Source organism: Salarias fasciatus, chromosome 3 (assembly GCF_902148845.1).
Source record: "Salarias fasciatus chromosome 3, fSalaFa1.1, whole genome shotgun sequence".
Taxonomy (NCBI): Eukaryota; Metazoa; Chordata; class Actinopteri; order Blenniiformes; family Blenniidae; genus Salarias; species Salarias fasciatus.
Window position 1 is genome coordinate 23,859,586 of NC_043747.1, and position 21,860 is coordinate 23,881,445.

Consider the following 21,860-nt stretch of genomic DNA (forward strand, 5'->3'; position numbering starts at 1 on the left):
TATCAAAATCAAATTAGTAAATTATTAACTTAGCCGTAGAAAAACAAAATATCAAATATTTCCTTTTTTCTTGAAGAGTCAAATTGTCCACTAACATTTCGGTCCTTTTGTAATTTTATTGAAAAGAAAATTACACATTTTTCATTTTATTCATCTGATTTTTACTACTATTCTCTATTTCTATAAATGTGTATATCTTTTTTCGTTTTACATTTAGTACGAAGTATGTTTTTTATACATCATCAAATATTTTGGAAGTAGAAATTAAACATCTTTTTTTAATGAAAATGGAAAAAAATAAACATGAAATTCATAAAAGGAAAGTTTTTGCATCCTTTTTTTCCCACAATAATACATTTTGATATAAAAAAAAGATTTCTTTGTTGTTTCATTGTGAATATAATTCCTGCTTGTGATGAGTTCCCGCTCTGCTCGAGCTGAATGAAACGGCTCCGTGTTCTCATAAAGATTCTCCTACATCATAACTGGATTTATGAGCCAGTTTTCTCCAGTCGGGCGGCGGAGGTTCGATTCCCTGCAGACAGATTAGAAAACACTGCGACACTGAGGCCTTGTTCAGCGATGCCTTTCAGTGAAATCGGAAAACTTTTGTAGAGTTTTTGGTGTTTGTTTTACATGACGACGGTGCTCGTAGTCACCAGAAACACTACTTGTTGTTCTTGAGAATGCTCCATCTCCGTGGAAATGTGAAAATGCAGCTTTTGGAAACTGCACCATCTCTGTGGAAATGGGGAAAATTCAGTTTTTTGAAAACTCTCATCTTTGACAACAGGGAAAAAGCTAATTTTTGAAAATGTTCCGACTCCATCTCCATGGAAACAGCAGCCTTTCCAGCTCCATCTCTTTGGAAATGGGGAAACAAACTTGTAACTTTCAACAAATCGTGATTAAAAGGTATTTTTGTTTCAGTTAACTTCATTCGAGTTGGCCTTTACTGTGTTCACATCCGTTTTTACTAACAGTTGTGTAATGTGATTGAAAACAAATATTTGAGTTTTCAAAATAGTCTTTTTTGTCACCAACTAGTCCAGTGACTGTGCCGCTTTTAAAAGGAAATTGTGTCTGCAACTATAACCCATTACTTGCTTCAGTTACTTTCCACTTTTGGCAAATATGGAAGAAAAAAAAAAGGTTTTCTGAAGTTTAACGATTCAGAATCTGTTGAGCCTCATGAGCATAAACACAGTGAGGGAATCATTATCTATCTCAGTTCGAACTTTGTTTATCCATATAATTTGATTTGTTGATTTGAACATCTGATTGGATGACGTTTGTCAGTCGGACATTTGTTGAATGTTGTGATAAATATAAACACTTCAATGACATTCATGTTATTTGGTTGGAGATTTGCTCTTCCAATTAATATTACTTTTTCTGGATCCTCATTTAATATGCCTGTCATTTGTCTGATTCTTGTTCTGGAAAAGGTTGAATTTGACTTAATTTTTCCTTGATTTTACATAACCTTGATATTTACGTTGAATATTTTTATGTCGGCATAACGATAATTTCTGAGATATATTGAGCAGGTCTGTTTCATCTGTAAAAAAAAGTTGGTGTGAACATTTGATTGGTTCTGATGTCGGGTGTTTGTGGAGTTTTGTGATAAATAAAAGCACTTATGCAGATGACTTCCTGTTTTATGTCTGGAAATTTTCAATAAAAATCTACTTTTTTACATAATCGGTGACGTGTTTGTCTCTTGTAGGATAAATCCATAAGTTATCGGCCTCTGCGATATTTATTCTGCGTATTTTGACGTCATGCTAATGCTACGTTAGCGTGATGCCTTTAATTTGAAGAGAATAGGCAATCTGAAGCCCTCGTGGTCGTCTGTGTTTCTTTAAATGAGGCTGGAAGGCAAAAAGATGGACTGCAGAGACCTGAGGCAGCAAAGAGAGGAGGAATGAAGAGAGATAAAAGATGGCACAGGTAGAGAGAGAGAGAGAGAGGGAGTGAGAGAGAGAGAGAGGGAGAGCAGATGCTATGAGAGAACAATGTACAGAGAGAGAGACGTAAATGATGGCCGGTGAAAGAGAAGAGAGAGTAAAATGAAGGGAGAGGGACAGATGAAAGATGACAGGCGTGGGAGGCAGCGGGCAAACGAGAGAGAGAGAGAGAGAGAGAGAGAGAGAGAGAGAGAGAGAGAGAGAGAGAGAGAGAGAGAGAGAGGGATAAAAGATGTGAGGTGGAGGAAAGCACAGCCCAGGAAGGAGGGAGGGGTGTGAAAGAAAGAGAGGGAGATGACAGGACGATGAAGAGGAGGAGGAGAGGAGGAGGAGAGGTGAGCGTCCTTGCACTGTCAGGGGCGATCGATGGCACATCATTTACATTACACTGACTTAACTGCAGAGAGGGAGGGAGGGAGGGCAGGTAGAGGGAGGGATGGATGGATGCATGAGGGATAAATAGTCGGAGAGAATTGAAGTACAGTTGGAGAAAGATGGAGGGAGAAGAGGAGAGAATCTGATTGGACAGGTTTTGGGCACATCTTCCTCTTCCTCCCACACTCTCCTCCTCCCCCTCCCTCCATCCCTCATGTGTCACACTTCTCCCCTCGTTACTATCATCCCTCCATCTCCTTGGACCGCGCTAGCTGCCGCTAACTAAACTCAGCGTTTCTCAGTACGGCGGTTCTGTTAGCAAAACACTGAACTCTGCCATCTTCTCCACTTCCTCTGTTTGTGAAACTTGAATGATCAAAATTCTCTCTTTTTTTTTGCTATAAATATCTAAAACCAAGAAACGGAATCACCTCTGTTCAGTCGTTACTTCAAGAGAAGCAGTCAGTCAGATAGGAAGTCATGCTAATTCATGCTAACTGTCGTAGCCAATCAGGTTTGCTGATTAAATGAAGAATCATTCAGAAAGTGATTTGTTAAATTCTTTATCATGATTTTAAAGAACAATGTCAATAATATGCTTCATTCTTTTCAGGCACATAGGTTTTAAGAACCTTTAACGTCAAGAGACGTTTCTGATAAAGACGGAGGAACACTGTCGAAACACGTCAATGTAGGCCTGGGCGATTATATGATCGTGATTGGTGATCGCGATTAATTTCCAGTCGATCACGGTGATCAGCTGTGAGCACATTTACTCGATCAGACATGGCACAAATGTGCGTGACACAGTCGACTTTTTCCTGCTCAACTTCCGCCTGCAAGTTGTCTGAGAAGTAAACAGAGATGGAGCTGAACGTGGAGCCGAGGGCAGCGAAGCAGATGAAGTCAGCCATGTATTGGCGTTATCCTCTGAAGATCAGGCTGCTGCTGACAGGACAGGCTGCTCCACCCGCACCGCTGCTAGCTCACCGCTGCTAGCACACCGATCCGCAAGGAATCTGGTCTTTTGAGTCCAGGAACTACTGGTGATACAGTTTAACTAACGATGGTTCAGTTCTTCTCTTTTACTAAAAATGACAGTGCATCGCATCATTGAACATATCACCACTTCTTGCCGCTAACGCTCTGTTTCTAACAACATGCAGAGAGAGCCTGCAGCGCTGCGGCGCCTGTCTTCTTCTGTGGTGTCTGTGTAAAATAAGGTTGAACATGCAAACAGCACCCCTAGTGGCATGAAGTGCAATTGCAGTCATGGCGTCGCCTGTGGCCGTGGTCTGAATGAGGATCTCCCTGGGGTTACTCCAAATGTTTCAGAAACCAGAATATTTATCTTAACACGAATATTGACTGCACATAAACGTAGCCAGTGCTGTCTTTTCAGGCCACTGCACCATACAAGCAACATTCTGAGAGGAGAAAAATGATTAATTTTGTCTATTTTTTTTAATATTATTGTAGTTTTGCGCCGTTACATTTTAAATATAATCTGTCCAATCTAGATTATTTAAATTTTGTACATTTGATGCAAGCATTAATGATGGCAGCAGCATATTTAGCATCAGAACTTGAAAATAATGTTTACATTCTAAAGCACCTTCATTATCCCCAGGCGGTTCCTTTAGTTTTTTAATCTTTCATAGAAACAAAAATCCTCAGGGCTGTAAACTGTCACACTTTAACTAACGATCGTTCAGTTCTTCTCTTTTACTGAAAAAACGGTGCATCGCAGGATTTTATTGTCTTGGTCCTAGATTTTTTTTCCCATTTACTGCACTGTTAAGTGAGATTGTTCTTATATTTTTCTATGTTTATTATATTATTTAATTTGCATTGCTATTTACTTGGTTTGTTAATAAAATGTTAAACTATTCTATAGTTCTAGTTTTCACTGCAGATGCTTTAAAACTGGTTTAAAAACAATATAGCATATCGTGATTTTAATCGAGATTGAATGATATGAAAAAAAAAATCGTGATCATTTTTTTTGCCATATCGCCCAGCCCTACGTCAATGTTATAAAAATCAAAGGTGCCTGAAAAATTGAAAGAAAAAATATTTACTAGCATCACATAATGAACTGAATAACTTAAACAGAATCCATTTTTTAACTCCCTTAAATAAGAGTCAACAATATTTTCGATTTCGTTGCTCAGTAATTAATGTTTTCTTAGACTCCATCAGCTAACTGTCTCAGCTAGCTAATGAGCTAACTTTCTAATCTGTCTTCTAAAACAGATAATCCAATCAGACTTCCTCATTCTGGTTGGTTTACGAGCAGCAGACCTCAGAATTAATCGGACTATAACTAATATTAGCGTTCTTTATTAGCTAGCTAATCTATTTTAAATACCTGCCCTATTCAGAACATCTCTGATATCTGTGCTGACATTAACTGAAAATATTTCACTCATTTGTTGTTTCATTGTTGTAGATTTTGTTGCTAAGCTAGCTGCAAAAGCCAAAAAAAAAAAAAGCAAAAAACTTGGATCTTGCATGATGTTTGTTTGTAAGCTAATCAGCGACGTCGATGTATAAAGACCCAGACTTGAAGTTACCAGCCACTCCTCCACCAAATCACCACTTTCTGATCATGTGAGTCTTGAAATAATATTAGATTCATTTTAAACTTGAAATTATCAAAACCCGAACTGCGCAATCTCTGAGACTTCAGTAAATTTTAATAATGCAGCATGAATGCAGAGTGGAATAGACGCATATTAAAAGCAGTTTTAAAGGGTATTTGGGAAAGGAAAGGGGCTGAAGTGAGTGTTTTCCTGGAGCTCTCCAGCCGTCCGTCTCTTTAATCCTCCCTCGCTGCCTCGCTCGTACCATATGTGACATTCCTTCTCGATGTGGCGCATTGAAAACTTCCTGTTGTTATAGTTTGTTATGGAGGACTTCAAAGAGACGAGGGGCGAGCGAGAGGCAGAGAGAGAGAGAGAGAGAACATGGAGTCTGTTAGAGTTTTCCCTCTTAAATGCTAACATGTGAGTGCACGGTGTATGAATTATCCCTGCCTCTGTGTGTGTGTGTGTGTGTGTGTGTGTGTGTGTGTGTGTTTGCCCACATGCCGAGGAAGTAAGGTAATGACGCTTAAAGCCATCACACACACACACGAAGACATGCAGACACACGTTAGCCCATCGACCTGTATAACTTGTCTCGTCAGCGATTGTGTGTCGCCGTGTGTGTGAGCGTTTGTGTGTGCGCGTGTGTGTGTGCAGTGTTTAATATTTAATAGGTGCTGGTTAAAAATGCAAGAGTGTTTTTGTCTCTCGTCCCGTTGCACACCTGTTCCTCTGGAGGGAGAGAGAGAGAGATGGAGGGAGGAGGACGGGGATAGATGTCGTAGGAGATGATTTACAAATAGATCGATCGTTAACGATAGCAGCGACGTAGAGCTGGAGGACGTAGAAGAGGCCGTAATGTTCAGACATCCAGAGGCAATGTGTGTCCAGGATGCTTCTTGTTTTTGGTCCTAAATGTCCACAACCCCATCCTCTACCTGTGTTATAACTACCTGTTAGCACATTTTATGGATGCATTGAAACACCATAGAAAGAAAATCATAGAGCTATAAACTCAGAGCTAGATTTATCCTGCCCTGAGCTAGCATGAAGTTTGTTCTGATGCAATGCTCCTTATTAGATCCATGTTAATAGATGCTTCCTCAGTTTTTGCCCAAAATGTTCACATTACTCAACCTCAGATAGATCAGAGATCAATAGATCAATAGATAGATGATAGATAAGAGTAAGATTCAAATGTGTCGATACTAGAGATAGAGATATAGCGATATAGATATAGAGATCTCGAGACAAATAGGTGTATAGCTAAATGTGTATAGACTGATAAATGTAGATATATTTATAGTAGAGATAGAGATCTAGAATTTGATAGGCATAGATAGCTATCGATAGAAAGATCTAGAGAGATGTAGCGATAGAGGGAAGTCGATCAAGAATTTAGAAGATTTTGGATTTAGAAAGTAACCCTTCACTCACCCATCATTCTAGACCTACAACACTCTATATTTACATGTCTATAGATCTATAGATCTACAGACATGTAAATATAGAGTGCTGTAGATCTAGAATGATGTAGCGACAGAGCGATACAGATCTGGGTAGATCTAGAGAGATGTAGATCTTGGCATTGCTAGAGTGATGTAGATTGAGAGACAGAAATTAAAAATCTCGGCCAATCTAGGGATGCAGATCTCATGATATATAGGTCTAGAGAGATGTAGGTCTAGAAGGATCTAGAGCTAGAGACATGTAGAGATGGATAGATCTAGAGATAGACAACTAGATATATAGAAAGAGACTATGGCGATACATATAGATAGCTATTGATATATAGATAGAGGTATATATTGATATAGACAGCGAGAGATAGTTAAACAGAAACAGGTATAGAAGACTAGAAATAGTAGAAAAAAAAACGTTAGCAATATCCACATAGAGGGTTTAAATATCACTCACACTGAACTTCACTCATAATTAGTTTCCAGTGTCTGAACTATTTAACAGCCTTCAAATGAAAATAAAGGGAATATGTTTTGGGGAAATATCTTCAACTTCTGACCCGCTGTGAGAGAAAGGAGGGCTTCCACGTCATGATGGAGGAGATGGAGGGATGGGCGGGAGGTGGACGGATGAAGAGGCGGCGGAGGGGAGGACGGATAAAAGCGGCGGTGAGGGATGGGGAGTGGACGGCGGACGGAGAGGAGGACAGATTGAGTTACAATCGGAGCAGATGTGAGGAAATAAGCGCGGGATGAAGGGCGAGAGGAGATGAATGGTAACACTGCAGCAGAGAGAGAGAAAGAGAGAGAGAGAGAGAGGTGTCATCAGCTAATCGATACACTTTCCCTCCACTCTGTGTTTTAAGGTGATTTTTTTCCTCCTTTATTATTTTCGCTCTACTTCCTTTATCAATCAATACTTATTATTGCTTACCTCACCCTACCTCTCTTTCTTTTCTCTCCTCCATCACTCTTTCTCTCCCTTTTTTTTTCTTTTTACTGAAAAAAAGACACAATGAAGTCATTCATCTGTCCAATCAAAGAGGCGGAAGCCCAGAGGAAAGTAAACATCCATCTCTCTTCTTCTTCTTCTACTCTTTTTTTTCACACAAGTCCGTGAGCGTCCATGATTATGATGCCTCACCCGTGTGTGTGTGTGTGTGTGTGTGTGTGTGTGTGTGTGTGTGTGCGTGTGTGTGTGTGTGTGTGTGTGTACACCAGACATATATCCCATTTCTCTGGTGTCTCTTTAAAAAGAATAGATTGTTCTTGAGCTACAAACAAAGAGTAAAGACAGAGAAAGACGGAGGGAGAGGAGGAGGAGGGGGAGGACAGGATTTATGACGAGTGGAGGGGGGGTGAGAGGAGGGAGGAATGTGGAGGGATAAAGTGATCAGCGGGTGGAGGGTGAGACAGGTTTGACCCTCTGAAGGAGGACGGGAAGGAAATGATGGATAAAATAAAAAGTTGAGTTTTCCTGAAAATATTCCAAATTTATACAAGAAAGATTATTTGCATGTTACATAAATGATTACAGCTGTGTGTGTGTGTGTGTGTGTGTGTGTGTGTGTGTGTGTGTGTGTGTGTGTGTATATAAGTTCATTGATTCAGTTTTTTAATATGGTTTTCTCACAGTACAGTGCCAAATTCCCCCCGCTGGAGTGGTGTGGTACTGCAGCATGATGGGAAAATAGATTGTACTAATTTTTGTTGAATTTCCCAAATTGGAAACAGATATACTTACAAAGAAAAAAGAAAATCCTCACTGAAAAACAACTGAGCAACGTATGAAGTGTAAAAACAATCCGTCCACCAAAATGTGTGATCCAAGTCAAATGAAATGCATGGGTAAAAAAAATTCTGGCAATGAAAGAATTAAAAAAATAAGATCCATGAACATTAGAAATTTAAAAAAAAAAAAAAAAACATAAAAAAAACAACTAAAATGAAAAAAGTCAAAGTTGTCCACAGAATGAGTTGTCATAGAGATTTTAGAATAATTAAAAATGAATAATTATAGTTTAAATCAGACTAATGAATACTTGAAAAAAAACCATCTAAAAGTAAGACTTGAAAACTATCCATAAATTGAGTAAATAAATAAAAATGAACTATTTTAAAGCATAACATTAAAAACTCAACGATCATAAAGAATAACAAAAAACTCTTTCAATTGATGGAAAATATGATATTTCGAAAGATATTTTTATGAAAGTATAAAAAAAGAAAACAACATAGATTTGTCAGTGAAACTAAAGTACCATAATTCCAAAAAAAAAAATATATATATATATATATAAGTAGAATAAAAAGTGACATTTCTATATTAAACAGTAACTCAGATTTTAAAGTTCACTATAAAAATATTTCTGTGATAATTTCTCTTGACCTGAAATCAAACAAATCAAGGCTGATATCAATGAGAAGGAAGCAGAGAGAAAAGACAGAGAGATGAAAGGAAGATGAAAGATTTTAGCTTAAGAGTGTTGACCCCTCGCTCTACCCCTCGTATTGACCGCATCAGGCTTTGATAAACTGTGTGTGTGTGTGTGTGTGTGTGTGTGTGTGTGTGTGTGTGTGTGTGTGTGTGTGTGTGTGTGTGACCTCTGCACGTTCAGAGCTAAATCAATCTGTCAAACGTGTTAGCGAGTCCGTGCTTATTCACCGCCATGCCTGTTTGTGTGTGTGTGTGTGTGTGTGTGTGTGTGTGTGTGTGTGTGTGTGTGTGTGTGTGTGTGTGTGTGTGTGTGTGTGAGACCGACCCTGACCGGCCATCAGAGCCAATGACGGAGTATTGATCAAGACTCCGTCGCCATAGAGACGGCCATTTGGGAGGACAGGCGAGGGGGCGCATGTGTCAAAGTGGGAAGACTTACTTCAAGGTGGCTCATCAGATGTGTGTTTGTGTGTGTGTGTGTGTGTGTGTGTGTGTGTGTCAGCTTCACAGTTTTTCATGTGTCTGTGGTATCAGGCTAATTAAGAAGATGCTAACAATGATAATAAATTAGCGCTAATCATCTGAATCAAATCAGAAAATGAAGCCAGTTGATGGCAGGTCAGAGTTTGGTCAGCTGATCCTCTCTAAGAACATCAAAAGAAGTTACTTTTTACTTTATTATTCCTTCACTGTCATCCGTCTGTGTCGTCCTCCCTGTTAGCTTTAGCGTTCTTGCCGCCAGACGCCGCTGTGTTTACAGGGACTCTGTCGCTTCGGCTTGGAAAAAAATGAGCAGTTTATTGTAGTTGAGCAGTTCTGCATATAGAGCAAGATCAACTAGTTTGTTTTCACTTAAAATGCTACGTTATGTAACAGGACCTCAGTCTGTGACATGACAGCGCTGTTAGCATTAGCATGTAGCTGCATTAGCCGTGATGAGCATTAGCATTAGCATGCCCCTGTAGTGTCGTTCCTAACTCTTGAAGTGCCGTTACAAAGTCATCGGGTCATGTGAGCATTGACCGAGACTGTGTCAACATTTGGAAACCTTTAATTTGAAAGGGGGCGTGTCCTAGGGGAAAGGTCAAAGGTCAGCAGAAAGCTGTGAGGCTGTTGGTGTTTTAATTTTTTATCGGGAAAAAAATACGACAGTATTTGGTTCTATTTTAAGGTTCGAATGCGGTCGAGGTGAAGGGTGAACAAATGAATATAGGTCAGTGTGTGTGTGTGTGTGTGTGTGTGTGTGTGTGTGTGTGTGTGTGTGTGTGTGTGTGTGTGTGACCTGCTCTTTGTTCCTGTACTCGGTGCAGTAAGGAGAGTGGACCGTTGACGAGGATTAATGCCCAACATATGGCAACCCTACGGGACACACACACACACACACACACACACACACACACACACACACACACACACACACACACACTGCAGTCATTACACTGAACAAAGAAACTGTAAGGCTAATGAGAAGGCGATATCATGTGTCCCTTACAAACACACACATGGCATGAATTCTCGTGGAAACACACACACACACACACACGCTAATGTTGCTTACACATGGATGGATGCAGTTGAACACACACACACACACACACACACACACCTGGTACTGTAACTTGTATCCACTGCTGTGTGTTAAGTTGAAAGGTAGCGAGGGGTTGTTGATGGAAAGGCTTTAAGGTTTGAATGCAAACACCTGCGTGTGTGCGCGTGCATGTGTGTGTGTGTGTGCGTGCGTGCGCACGTGTGTGTGTATGTGTGTGACAGAGCAGGCGGAAGAGGAGGTGAAGCAGAGTTCAGAGGAAAAGTGAAGGTTCATGTTTTCATTCCTTCATGGTCCTCTATCTCTTTCTCGGAGTGTGTGTGTGTGTGTGTGTGTGTGTGTGTGTGTGTGTGTGTGTGCGTGTGCGTGCTCGCCTTTTTTCTCACGTATGAATCACACTCGAAAACATTTGCAGCCGTTTTCACGCACATGCTCCCTCTCTCCGACCCCCGCTGGGAATCGACCAATCACACGTCCTCTCAGGCCTCCAGTGGAGTATCACTGTGACTGACCCCTCTGGAAGCCCCGCCCCCCTCGGTTACTGTTGCTATGTGATGCTGAGTGCCAGGCTGTCATTCATTCAGGAAATTCTTCCGCCACTTTTACTCCTTTTTTAATTAACTGAGCATCAAACCAACACACACACACTCACACAATTGCCGATAGCTACTTTAAAAATTAGCCTAACTCATCCCTCGTTTCTATGGAGACGGATCATTTTCAAAAAGTTGTTCATTTTCAGTGATTCCGAGCGCTGTCGTCATATAAACAGACACTGAAGACGCCACAGATTTTTTTCTGTTTTCACTTGAAAATGTTGCGTTGGCAAATTCTGAGTTTGTCAGATGGTTGTTTTGGATCAATTTCATCAACTTTTTTCGACAATATTTTCTGTCTTTTCCAGTCCCGTCGTTTCAGTATTTCTGTTCTCCCTCTTCCTGTCGCAGCACACATGATGGAGGTTTTCCATCTCAAATTTCCTGCGTCTTTTTTACGCCATATTTACTGAGGTTTTGAAAATCTATCAAGCTATTTTCTCCACATTCTGCTCTGCCCCCTGTTATTTTAAGCTAGATCTTCTGTTCTCTTGTGCTCACACTGTGGTGACGTCTTACACAGGTTTTATTTTTTATTTAATTCTTTTTTTTAGTTCCTCTCTTCCTCTTTTCCTTTCTTTCCCCTTCTCTCTCTCTCTCTCTCTCTCTCTCTCTCTCTCTCTCTCTCTCTCTCTCTCTCTCTCTCTCTCTCTAGGTGTAAATGACTTTGGACGGCCATCTGTTACTTAGCCACCCTGCAGAGAGTTGGCCTGCATGCACACCTCCCGAGTGTGTGTGTGTGTGTGTGTGTGTGTGTGTGTGTGTCCTCCTTTATGTTTAGCAGCACGTGTGCTGTTACTGTATTCTTGTTTATTTATGCCTACGTGCACATACATATTACAGTACTTGGTCTGTGTGTGCGTGTGCACATGTGTGTGCGCACATGTATGCGGAACATGTTCCTGTGTTTTGGTACATCAGAATAATAATTTTACATGAGTGTTAGCTTATCTCCTCAGACTAAACCTCATAGCTCGTCTCTTTATGAATTTTCTTATGGTTATTGAACCGCTTCCACCGTTGCAGACAGACTTCCTTTAATCAACAACTCAAACCGTTAACTTACATGAATCAATGTGTGATTACAAGCAATACACACGCATTGTTTCCATGGTAACCTTGACCATGCTCCACTACTTGGTTAGCGTTACTTTATGAATGGATTCAGAGCTACATTGAGATATGATGCTACCAACCAGTTTTCATGACCAACCTGACTGTACAACACTCATAAAAACTAATTTTTTTAACAGTATGTATTTATTAGCACAAGCTATCATTGCGCTAACTTAGCTCCAAGAAGAAATCAGTTTATTAACGTGCAAGTTTTCTTTTCTTGGTAAGAAGTAATTCATTTCTAAAAATGTTCACCTCACAAAAAATATTAAAGTAGTTTTAAAAAGAATATGAATGTCAGCTTACAAATTAAAATGCTACTGTTCATAAAAGCAATATATATAGCAATACATATACATATAGCAATACATATACATATATATATATATATATATATATATATATATATATATATATATATATATATATATATATATATATATATATATATATATGTATTATATTAATTTTTTTTTTGTCTTTTTCCATTGCATGATGAAATCTACTCATATTTTATCTGCTATAACGCAAATGTAGCCACATATTAACATGTGAACTTTTTTTGTTTTTGTCATTAAAACTAATAATAATTCTAAAGTTAGTGATGATAGTTCATGTTGGTCCTTTAAATAAGTTGTTCTATTAATGTATCACAAATAAGGAATTGAAAAAAAGCTCTGAAGTTTAAAAAAAAAAGTTGTGTAAGCTAGAAGGAACCTTGCTCAGCCTAACTTAGCCTAGCTTAGCCTAGCTTAGCCTAGCGCAGCAATTAGCAGAACGCTCGTGTGAGAAAGTGACTTTAAAGTATTATACTGTAACTGATTTGTGCTGCGTTCATTTGTTTACTGAATGTCTATTAAAATAAAGAAGAAAGGAGGTAAAATGATCAAAATGTTCAGCAGCAAACCAAACATGAGAGAAGTTCAAGAAAGATTCAAAATTAAAAGTTATGGACAAAAAATGACTTGAGTATTTGAATAAAATTTGAGAAATGCAACAGTACATATACCACAGTAGAAACAGTCTGTGTTCTTTACTGTTATTTACTTTGTTTATTCATGGAACTGATAAAAAAAAAAAAAAAAAATATATATATATATATATATATATATATATATATATATATATATATATATATATATATATATATATATTACAGTCTTAATAAAACTGCTATTGGCTGCTATTGGAATGTAATAGAATGTGGATAAAAAGTAACTAAAACTCCAAAATAACTCGTAATTACTGGTAATATTTCAGGACGTTTTCAACTCGCAGTACTTTTAATAAACAGGACTTACTCGTCCAGAGAACGAAAGCGGCCAATCAGACGGCGGGACCAACGGGGCGGCGGCGCTGGACAGACGTCCTCTGCAGCGTGATGTGATTAGGTCCGAGCGGCCTGCTGTCTCCGCTGGAACATCCAGCTGTTCGCCCAGACTCCAGACCGTTTTTAATTTCTCAGCCTGAGAGGTTCACAAGCGCTCCCGAGCTGAGAAAAGATGGAGGGAAGGAGGAGGCGGATACAGGGGAACGCCGTCAGACGCCATGACGGGTGGACAGAACGTCTGTAGTGTAGACGTATTGTAGCCACATTCTAGAATGTTCACACGTTCAAGAACTTTCAAACATTCTAAAACTCCCACAAATCCTAGAAGTGTTACACACTCTACAAATTTCTGAAACTCTGGCACGTTCCAAATTGTGGAACTCTGTAATGTTCTGTAAACGCTTTGATGTGTTTCTGATTTCTCACACAGTCAAACTGTGTCACATTCTGGAATTCTCCCACATTTTGGACCTCAGAGATTTTCCAGAACACTCAGACACTCCTGAATCATCATGCATTCTTGAACCAACACAATCCGGAGCTCTGACACGTTCTAGGAGTCCCAGTCGTCCTTTTCGTGTCCAGTGATAGAGGAACACATCTGGACGGCTCACCAGATCAACACTGAACCAACAGTGGTTTCTCCTGGTCTCTGGTTACCAGAGGATTGGTCGAGTATTGAACTGAATCAGTCGGCTGGATTTTCACTTTTTCCGCTGCATCATTCTCTCTGTATCTGGTATCCGGATCGATGTCAGATGATCTGAGCGTGATGCCTCCGCCTCCTGCGCTCCCCTGTGTCAATCCGACTCTCACTCCGTTCTAATGCATCTCTCTTTCTCCATCCCTCCCTCCATCCCTCTCTCTCGCCCTGCAGCTCTCGGCCAGGCCGTCCGCCCAAGCGCTGCTCTGGTGCGGGGATCCAGGAAAGCCCCAGGCTGCTCCACCCGGGCCTCCCCGGCCTGCTGTCCCCCAACCTGCTGTCCCACACTGGTAAGAGGACGGAAGCAGCGCCTTCTTTCAAACTGTAGCAACACCTCTCATGCATCCTCTAGACTGCCTTATTTCCTTTTCGCAATTTCTTCAAAGTCCTGCCAGGCTGAGCTAGTTTCTCTCAGGCCCTGTTGAGTTTTCAAGTGAAATTGTACAGATTCCCAGAAGAACCTGGACTGGAACCCGGACCAGAAGAACCTGGACTGGGAGTCATTACATTCTGGAAGAAAACATTGTTGTTATTGTCCTACTGAGCATGTGCAGAACAACTGTAGACTAGGACCAGTGTGTTTAGGGCCGGGAACAGAGATAGAGTGACAGTGTATTCACACTGTTTCCATGCAGACAGACGCTGGGCATTTTCACAAAGTTGCATTTTTCCCTGTTTTCGTGGAGATGAAGCGTTTCTAAAAAGTTGCAGTTTCCTTTGTTTTCATGGAGTCAAAGCATTTTTTAAAAAGTTGTGTTTTTCCAAGATGGAGCATTTAAAGAAAGTTGTGTTTTCTCCATCTCCGTGAAAACCAGAGTTAACGCATTTCCTTGGAGTTGCGTTTTCCCCCGTTTCCATGGAGACACTGGACATAATTTTCGTATACTTGGATTTTCCCCCATTCTCATAAAGCATTTTCAAAAAGTTGCATTTTTCCCTGTTTTAATGGAAACAGAATGGTTTCAAAAAGTTGCGCCTTCCCCCGTTTCCATGGAGATGGAGCACTTTCATGAAGTTTCATTTTCCCCCCCCCGGTTCCATGTAGACAGTCATTTTTAGACAGATGTGTTTTCTCCAGCTTCCTTAGAGATGTACTGTTTAAAAAGAAAAAAAACAACACATTTTCACTCACATGGCGCGACAGCATTTTTGAGAAGTTGTGAAATGAAGCGTTGTTGTGTAAATGGGGCCGTAGATAACAGGTTTATTCTGGGAAACATTTTTGCCAGTTTCTTCTGGATGAAAGTCTGATATATAAAGAAAAACCCATTCCGATGCCCTGAGTTTTGCCTGACAGGCTTCTCAAAGTCCAGATCGGAAATTGAGAGCAGCGTTGAGTTTTCTTTGTATTTCCTTATATTAGTAATTCTCTCGTCTTTTCTGCAGTTTTCCTCTGTCTTTCCATTTCATATCCCCCGTTCTCTTTCCTGTTTTCCACCTCTCCATCTGTCCATCTCTCCACTCATATCCTTCTGTCTCCTCCATCGACCAACGAGTCGTTCTTTCAACGAAAAGACGACAAAATTTCCTCTCTTGCCGCCACAGAAAGTGCGAATGGAGGGAGAGAGCGATAGACGGAAGGAGGGAGGGAGGAAAGGATGCGTGTCGCCAGAGGAGATGGGGAAACCTAAAAACCACGCCAAAGCGCTGAGTGGAAGAAAATCGGAGGGGAAAAGAAAAATAGAAAGACGGGAATGAAAGAGGAGGAAAAAGACCTGCAGAGAAGGGGAAGGAGAGAGCGAGCGAACGAGTGCAGATTGCATGGTGGTGTGATGAATGACACGTCTCTGGGGTCCCACTCCTCCATCTGTCCATCCCTCCCTCCCTCCGTCACTCCCGGTGTCCCTCTTTTTCTTCTCCTCCTTCTTCCCCAACTCGTCCTCCCTCCTCCTCAGCCTCTGTCACTCTCTCCTGTCGTCCCTCCATCCCTCTTTTCCTCTGTTTTTCCTCACCTCATCTTTCACTCCTTCATCCCTCGTTCTTCTTACCCTTTTGCTCTCATTTCTTCCTCCACATCCCTCTTTTTAACCCCCTTTCCTTCCCCGATCCATCTCTCCTGCCCTGGTTTTCCTTCCTCCCTCCATCCCTCATCCCCTCTTTTTTTCCACCTCTGCCCTTCTCCCTTCTTCACCTCCTCCTGCTCCTCTCTCCCCTCCAGTTTTTCCCACCCCGGGCTGAGGCGATTAGCGGTTTTTAACGGCGGTCAGATTTCCGACAGTTAGAGAAACGGTTTGACTTTTTAATTATCTTCAGAAGCTCGTGTGAGCCGCGGAAACCAAATCAAACAGGAGAAGAAGAAGTAACGAGTGTCGAGAGGTGAGAAGTCTCCCGACGCAGAGCCAGCCCGCCTCGACTCAACTCCGCTTTTCATTCTCTATCAAACACAAGATCACGATTGGACAGTTTTACTTCTCATGTTAGACTGAAGTCATTAAATAATAACAATGAAGTGGTAAGTTTTTTTTCATTAATTAATTTTTTTGCATAATTACAAAACTGGAATAATCTCATTGTAGACAAGTTAACGTGTTCTCAGAGTCTGAGGGCCGATGACCAAGAAAAGACCAGGATTGTAAGGGTCTGAGACCAAGACGAGACTGAGACTTTGAGGGACCGAGATCAAGAAAAGACAATGACTTGAGGGTCGGAGACCAAGAAAAGACCAAGACCATGACAAGACCAAGGCTTTATGGGGCCAGCGACCAAGACAAGACCAAGACAAGACCCTGTAAGGGTCCGAGACCAAGAAGAGACCAAGACTTTGACGTCAGAAAACCAAAAAAAAAAAAAAAAAAAAAAAAAGACCAAGACTTTGCGGGCCAAAGACCAAGTCAGGACCAAGACTGTAAGGGTCAGAGACCAAGAAAAGACCAGGACTTTGAGGGCAACAAAACCAAAAAAATACCAAGACTTTGAGGGCAGAAGACCAATATTAAGACAAGACCAAGACTGTAAAGGACCTAAACCATTACAAAATTAAGAGTTTGAGGGCCAAAGACCATGACAAGACCAAGACTTTGAGGGACCGAGATCAAGAAAAGACAATGACTTGAGGGTCGGACACCAAGAAAAGACCAAGACAAGACCAAGGCTTTATGGGGCTGGTGACCAAGACAAGACCAAGACTGTAAGGGTCCGAGACCAAGAAAAAACAGGACTTTGATGGCAGAAGACCAATATTAAGACAAGACCAAGACTTTAGAGAACCGAGACCATTACAAAATCAAGACTTTGAGGGCCAAAGACCAAGACAAGCCCAAGACTTTGAGGGACCAAGATCAAGAAAAGACAAAGACTTGAGGGCTGGAGACCAAGACAAGACCAAGAAAAGACCAAGGCTTTATGGGGCCGAGACCAATAAATGACCAAGACTTTTAGGGCTGAAGGCCAAGACAAGACCAATAATTTAAGGAGAAAACTAAGACTTGAAGGTGTAAGACCAAGAAAAGACCAGGATTTAAAGGGTCTGAGACCCAGTCAATACCAAGAGGAGGGCATCCTGAATGTACTCAGTCACAGTTACTAGGCCCACTTTTCCATCCTGAGTTTTGCCTCTCAGGCTTATTTGACCTTGTTTTCCTTCCATCCTTTGTACACACCTTATCAAGCAGTTAGAAAAGGGACAAAAAAGGCTCCTCCCCAAGTAAAATCACCTCCCAGGCTGTAGACAAGATAATCATGCTTATTTTTGTTTTTTTAATGACCTTGTGTGGAAAAGTCCCCATATTTTGAACTTTTCTGTAAGGTTTCTTTAAATGTTACAAATCTTCTGAGCCAGTTTTAGTCTGTGATTAAAGCCATCAAAGGGCAAATATAGTCACCTCCCTGCCCTAAGTTTTTCCTCTCATGCTTGTTTGACCTTGTTTTCCCCCTTCATCAGTCCTACTTATCGTACGGACCAGTTAGCTGTTTTTTAACTTATTAAGAAAAGAACAAAAAATGCTTCAAAAGGTCTAAAAACACCCTACATTTGTGCCCTGATTTGTGCCTTCTAGGTTGTACAAGGTGATCTGACTTTTGTGAAAACCTATGTTTGTGCCCTGAGTCTTACCTCCCAGGCTTGACACACTGTAACTCGATAAACATTTTTACTTTTTTTTAATCATCTTGTGAGTAAAATTTGCAGTAATTTCTACTTCCCTTAACTTTATTTCCCATTGCACACCTTCTGGACAAGCTTTAGCTGTGAAAAACCCTGAAAGGGTAAAACTGCCCTGGGTTTTGTCTGTCAGGTTTCAAGCGAGCCGATTGGGGTGGAGGAGGAGGGGCTGAACTGAAGCTGCCATAAGTTTGATGACACTTGATTCTTTTTCTTTATTCCCAAACTTCCATCTTCCCACCTCCATTTTTCTGATTGTTCTCCCTCACCTCCATGTCCCTCCCTTTCTTCCAAGGCTTTTGTCCCCTCCTCCTCCTCGTCCGCCTCTTCCTCCTCTTCCTCCTCCTCCTCCTCCTCCTGCCAAATATTCTTCCTCCCTCTCCATCCCCTTGACACTGACTGTTGGCCTCTTTTTCTCGCTTTCTCTCTCCAGGATAAATAAAACATGCTTGTGTTTAGTGACATATGGACACGGCTCACTGTGGCATACTAATGACACACACACACATTTACACACATGCCACACACACCTGGTGTGTGTGTGACATGTGTGTGTTCAACATTAGTGGAACCCGGAGAAAACATTTGCTCACTTATGATCACTCATTAGCGCACACACGTTCAAAACACTTGCACGCAAGAACATACGTACACACATGCGTACAAACAAATATGCATACATGCACACACCTGCACTTACAAACAAACATCTTTGTGTACACATAAAGACAAGTGAGTACACACACACACACAAAATGGTTTGTTTTTGTATACATGCAGTCAAACACATTTGCACACACATAGCATCTACATTCATATAAGTCACACACACACAAACACACACACACACACACACACACACACACACTTGGCAGTCGTCAGATGTCGCATTCCCCCTCAGTCACACACACGCAGAGTCCGTCTTCTTAGCGGCCCCGCGTCCATGGAGACGCCGCGTTGCCGGGGGAGACGGGCTGTTGTTTACGACCTCACGGGCGCCACGGCGATGGGGGGCATCGGCCAATCACAGATGGACATTTATCACGCTGTTAGAAGCCGTCGAGAGAGAGAGAGAGAGAGAGACACAAGGATGAGGAAGAAAGGAGGAAGAAAGATGATGCACGCATGAGGAGGCATGAGGAGGAGAGTGGAGAGAGATGCACGGAGGAATGTGGACGTGACGGAAAGGTGTAGAGAGAGAGAGAGAGAGAGAGAGAGAGAGAGAGAGAGAGGTTGAAGAAGATGAGCAATGAAAGAACCAGGAACTGATAGAAAAAGAAGAATAAAAAGTATAAAAGGTGAAGAAGGAGGAGAGGAGGCCAGAGAGAGAGAGAGAGAGAGTGGTATCAGTTTAATTGGCCTCATCTTCCTTAACAAAGACACTGTGATGATAAGCGTGGGAGTGTGTGTGTGTGTGTGTGTGTGTGTGTGTGTGTGTGTGTGTGTGTGTGTGTGTGTGTGTGGTAACCTATGCAGGGTGCTGCGGCACTCATTTGACTTGTTAATTCACTTCAAAAACAGCTCAATGGTTCGCCTTGTCTTCTAACACTCCACGTAAACTGACGCACACACACACACACACACAGACACACACACACACTTTCCCCCTTCACCCTTCACACACTTCGTATGCATGCACAATCGGCGCATAAACACGCATTTGCGGGCATCTGCAAACACATTTTGAAGTGATAAACACATCTGGCGTACACACACACACACACACACACACACACACACACACACACACACACACACACACACACACACACACACACACAAGCCGCACAGTGCTCTGTGTAGGTTACAGATGAAGTGCTTTCAATCTTGTCCTGAAAAGAATACACTCATCTGAGGACTCTCATGTGCACCTGCAGCGAGGGAGGCGGACGGGGAGGGAGGGTTCAGATCAGGGAGGGTGGGGGCAGATCGAGGAGGGAGGGGGCAGATCAGGGAGGCGGGGGGGGGGGGGGGGAGGAGGGGGGGGGCAGATGAAATAAGGGCAGAAGAGATGTTAAAGTTCTCTTCATCTTCGACCCCTCCATCAGGGCCATTTTCCTCCCACCGGTGATGCTTCAAAAGCAAATTCCTCCTCTTCTAAGAATTTGAAATGTGGCGCCGTGATTAGCTCACACAGCAAGAAGGTCGTTGGTTCAAATCCGGCCGGGGCCTTTACTTGAGGAATTTGCATGTTCTCCTACATGTGCGGACAACTGATAGAACTGATGACTCGACTGAATGCGAGTGTTGTTTGTCCTGTGGTGGACCGCAGACCTGCACAGGTGTATCTTGTCCTCACCTGTCCACGTGTGTCCTGCCTTCACCCGTACCGTCATGGGCTGCAGCCACTCTGCACAGGATTAATACTGTAGTGGATGGGTGATAATTAGATTTCCCTCATTTGAGACCCAAAAATAATATTGATGTATTTGAGTTCCACTTGTCCCCTCAGAGGCATCTGCTTCTTAACCCTCCTCCATTCCATACCAGTGGAGCCAGCCACCATGAAAATCACCTAATCCGTCCACAGGGGGCAGTCTGAGGTTCACTGTCTTGCTGAAGGAGACTTGGACATATAGGGAATCAAACCCGCAACCTTCCAATTGAGGAGACCTGCTCTGCCACCGGAGCCACAACATTAAAATCTGGAGATATCAGGAAGAGGAAATAGTTAAAGGTGGCTGGTTTGTGAAAGAGATGTAGATCAAGGTCCAGATTATGTTTTCAAGTGAAACTGCTAAACTGTGGTTGCATTCTGGAGGTCAGTTTGTCCAGCAGCGGTGCTCACAGCCACTGAAAACACAACTTATTGAAAACTGCTTCTGAGGAAAGTTGAGAACTGTCTGACTCCATGGAATGGGAGAAAATGCTAGTTTTTGAAAATGCTCCCACTCTGTGGAAATGACAATTAACGCAACTTTTTGAAAACATTCCAACTCCGTGGAAATGGGGTGAAATACCACATTGTTAAAATGCTCCGTCTCCATGGAAACAGGGGAAAATGCAAATTTTTGAAACAATTTCAACTCTTCGGAAACGGGTGAAACTTTTGAAAAGGTTCTAACTCCGTGGGAACGGCATCATTTTCACTATTTCTGCTGTTCCCATGGCAACAGGCATCAATTTCCAAAATGCTGCCATGTAAATGCGAAGCTCCGGGGCAGCGATTTAAAGAATCAAATACATTTTTTTTGGACTGTTGAAGAAGCCCTCAAGACTTTATTAACGGTTTAATTTCATTATCTGTTTTATTGAGTTTAGCTATGTAGTTTTAAATTTTCAGTTAAGTTAGTAAACCTGTTTCACTGCGAATGGATTGTGACGATTTATTGAAATGTTTGAAACCTTCCAAAAGAAAACCTCGAACCCAAAGACGCACCTGAGACGATCACGTCAGAGCCAACGTCCGAGTCCCTTGGAAATAGGACAAAATGGCCGCTGCAAAATGGCTGCAAATGGGCATCGTGGACATTCAGCGAAGGCTAAAGATGGGCGGCACTAAGTGCTGGAGCGCTGAAATCTATTTGACTCAGCACAAGAGCAATCGACTGCATTTGTAAAAAGTCCACTCTCGAGAGCTCGCCGGAAGAAAGGCTAGAGGGGAAAACAAACAACAACAAATAGAATGGAAAAAACAGCT

At 41.8% G+C, this 21,860-nt stretch overlaps 1 protein-coding gene across 2 annotated transcripts in view; it reads left to right on the forward strand.

Moving 5' to 3' along the window:
- The window catches only part of LOC115385821 (dachshund homolog 2-like), a 93,703-nt gene that overhangs the window by 41,588 nt on the left and 30,255 nt on the right, over positions 1 to 21,860 (forward strand). For both annotated transcript variants that reach the window (XM_030087892.1, XM_030087891.1), the window contains exon 2: positions 14,296 to 14,411. In XM_030087892.1, the coding sequence (XP_029943752.1) occupies positions 14,296 to 14,411 (116 nt within the window). The remainder of the gene's footprint in view (positions 1 to 14,295; positions 14,412 to 21,860) is intronic.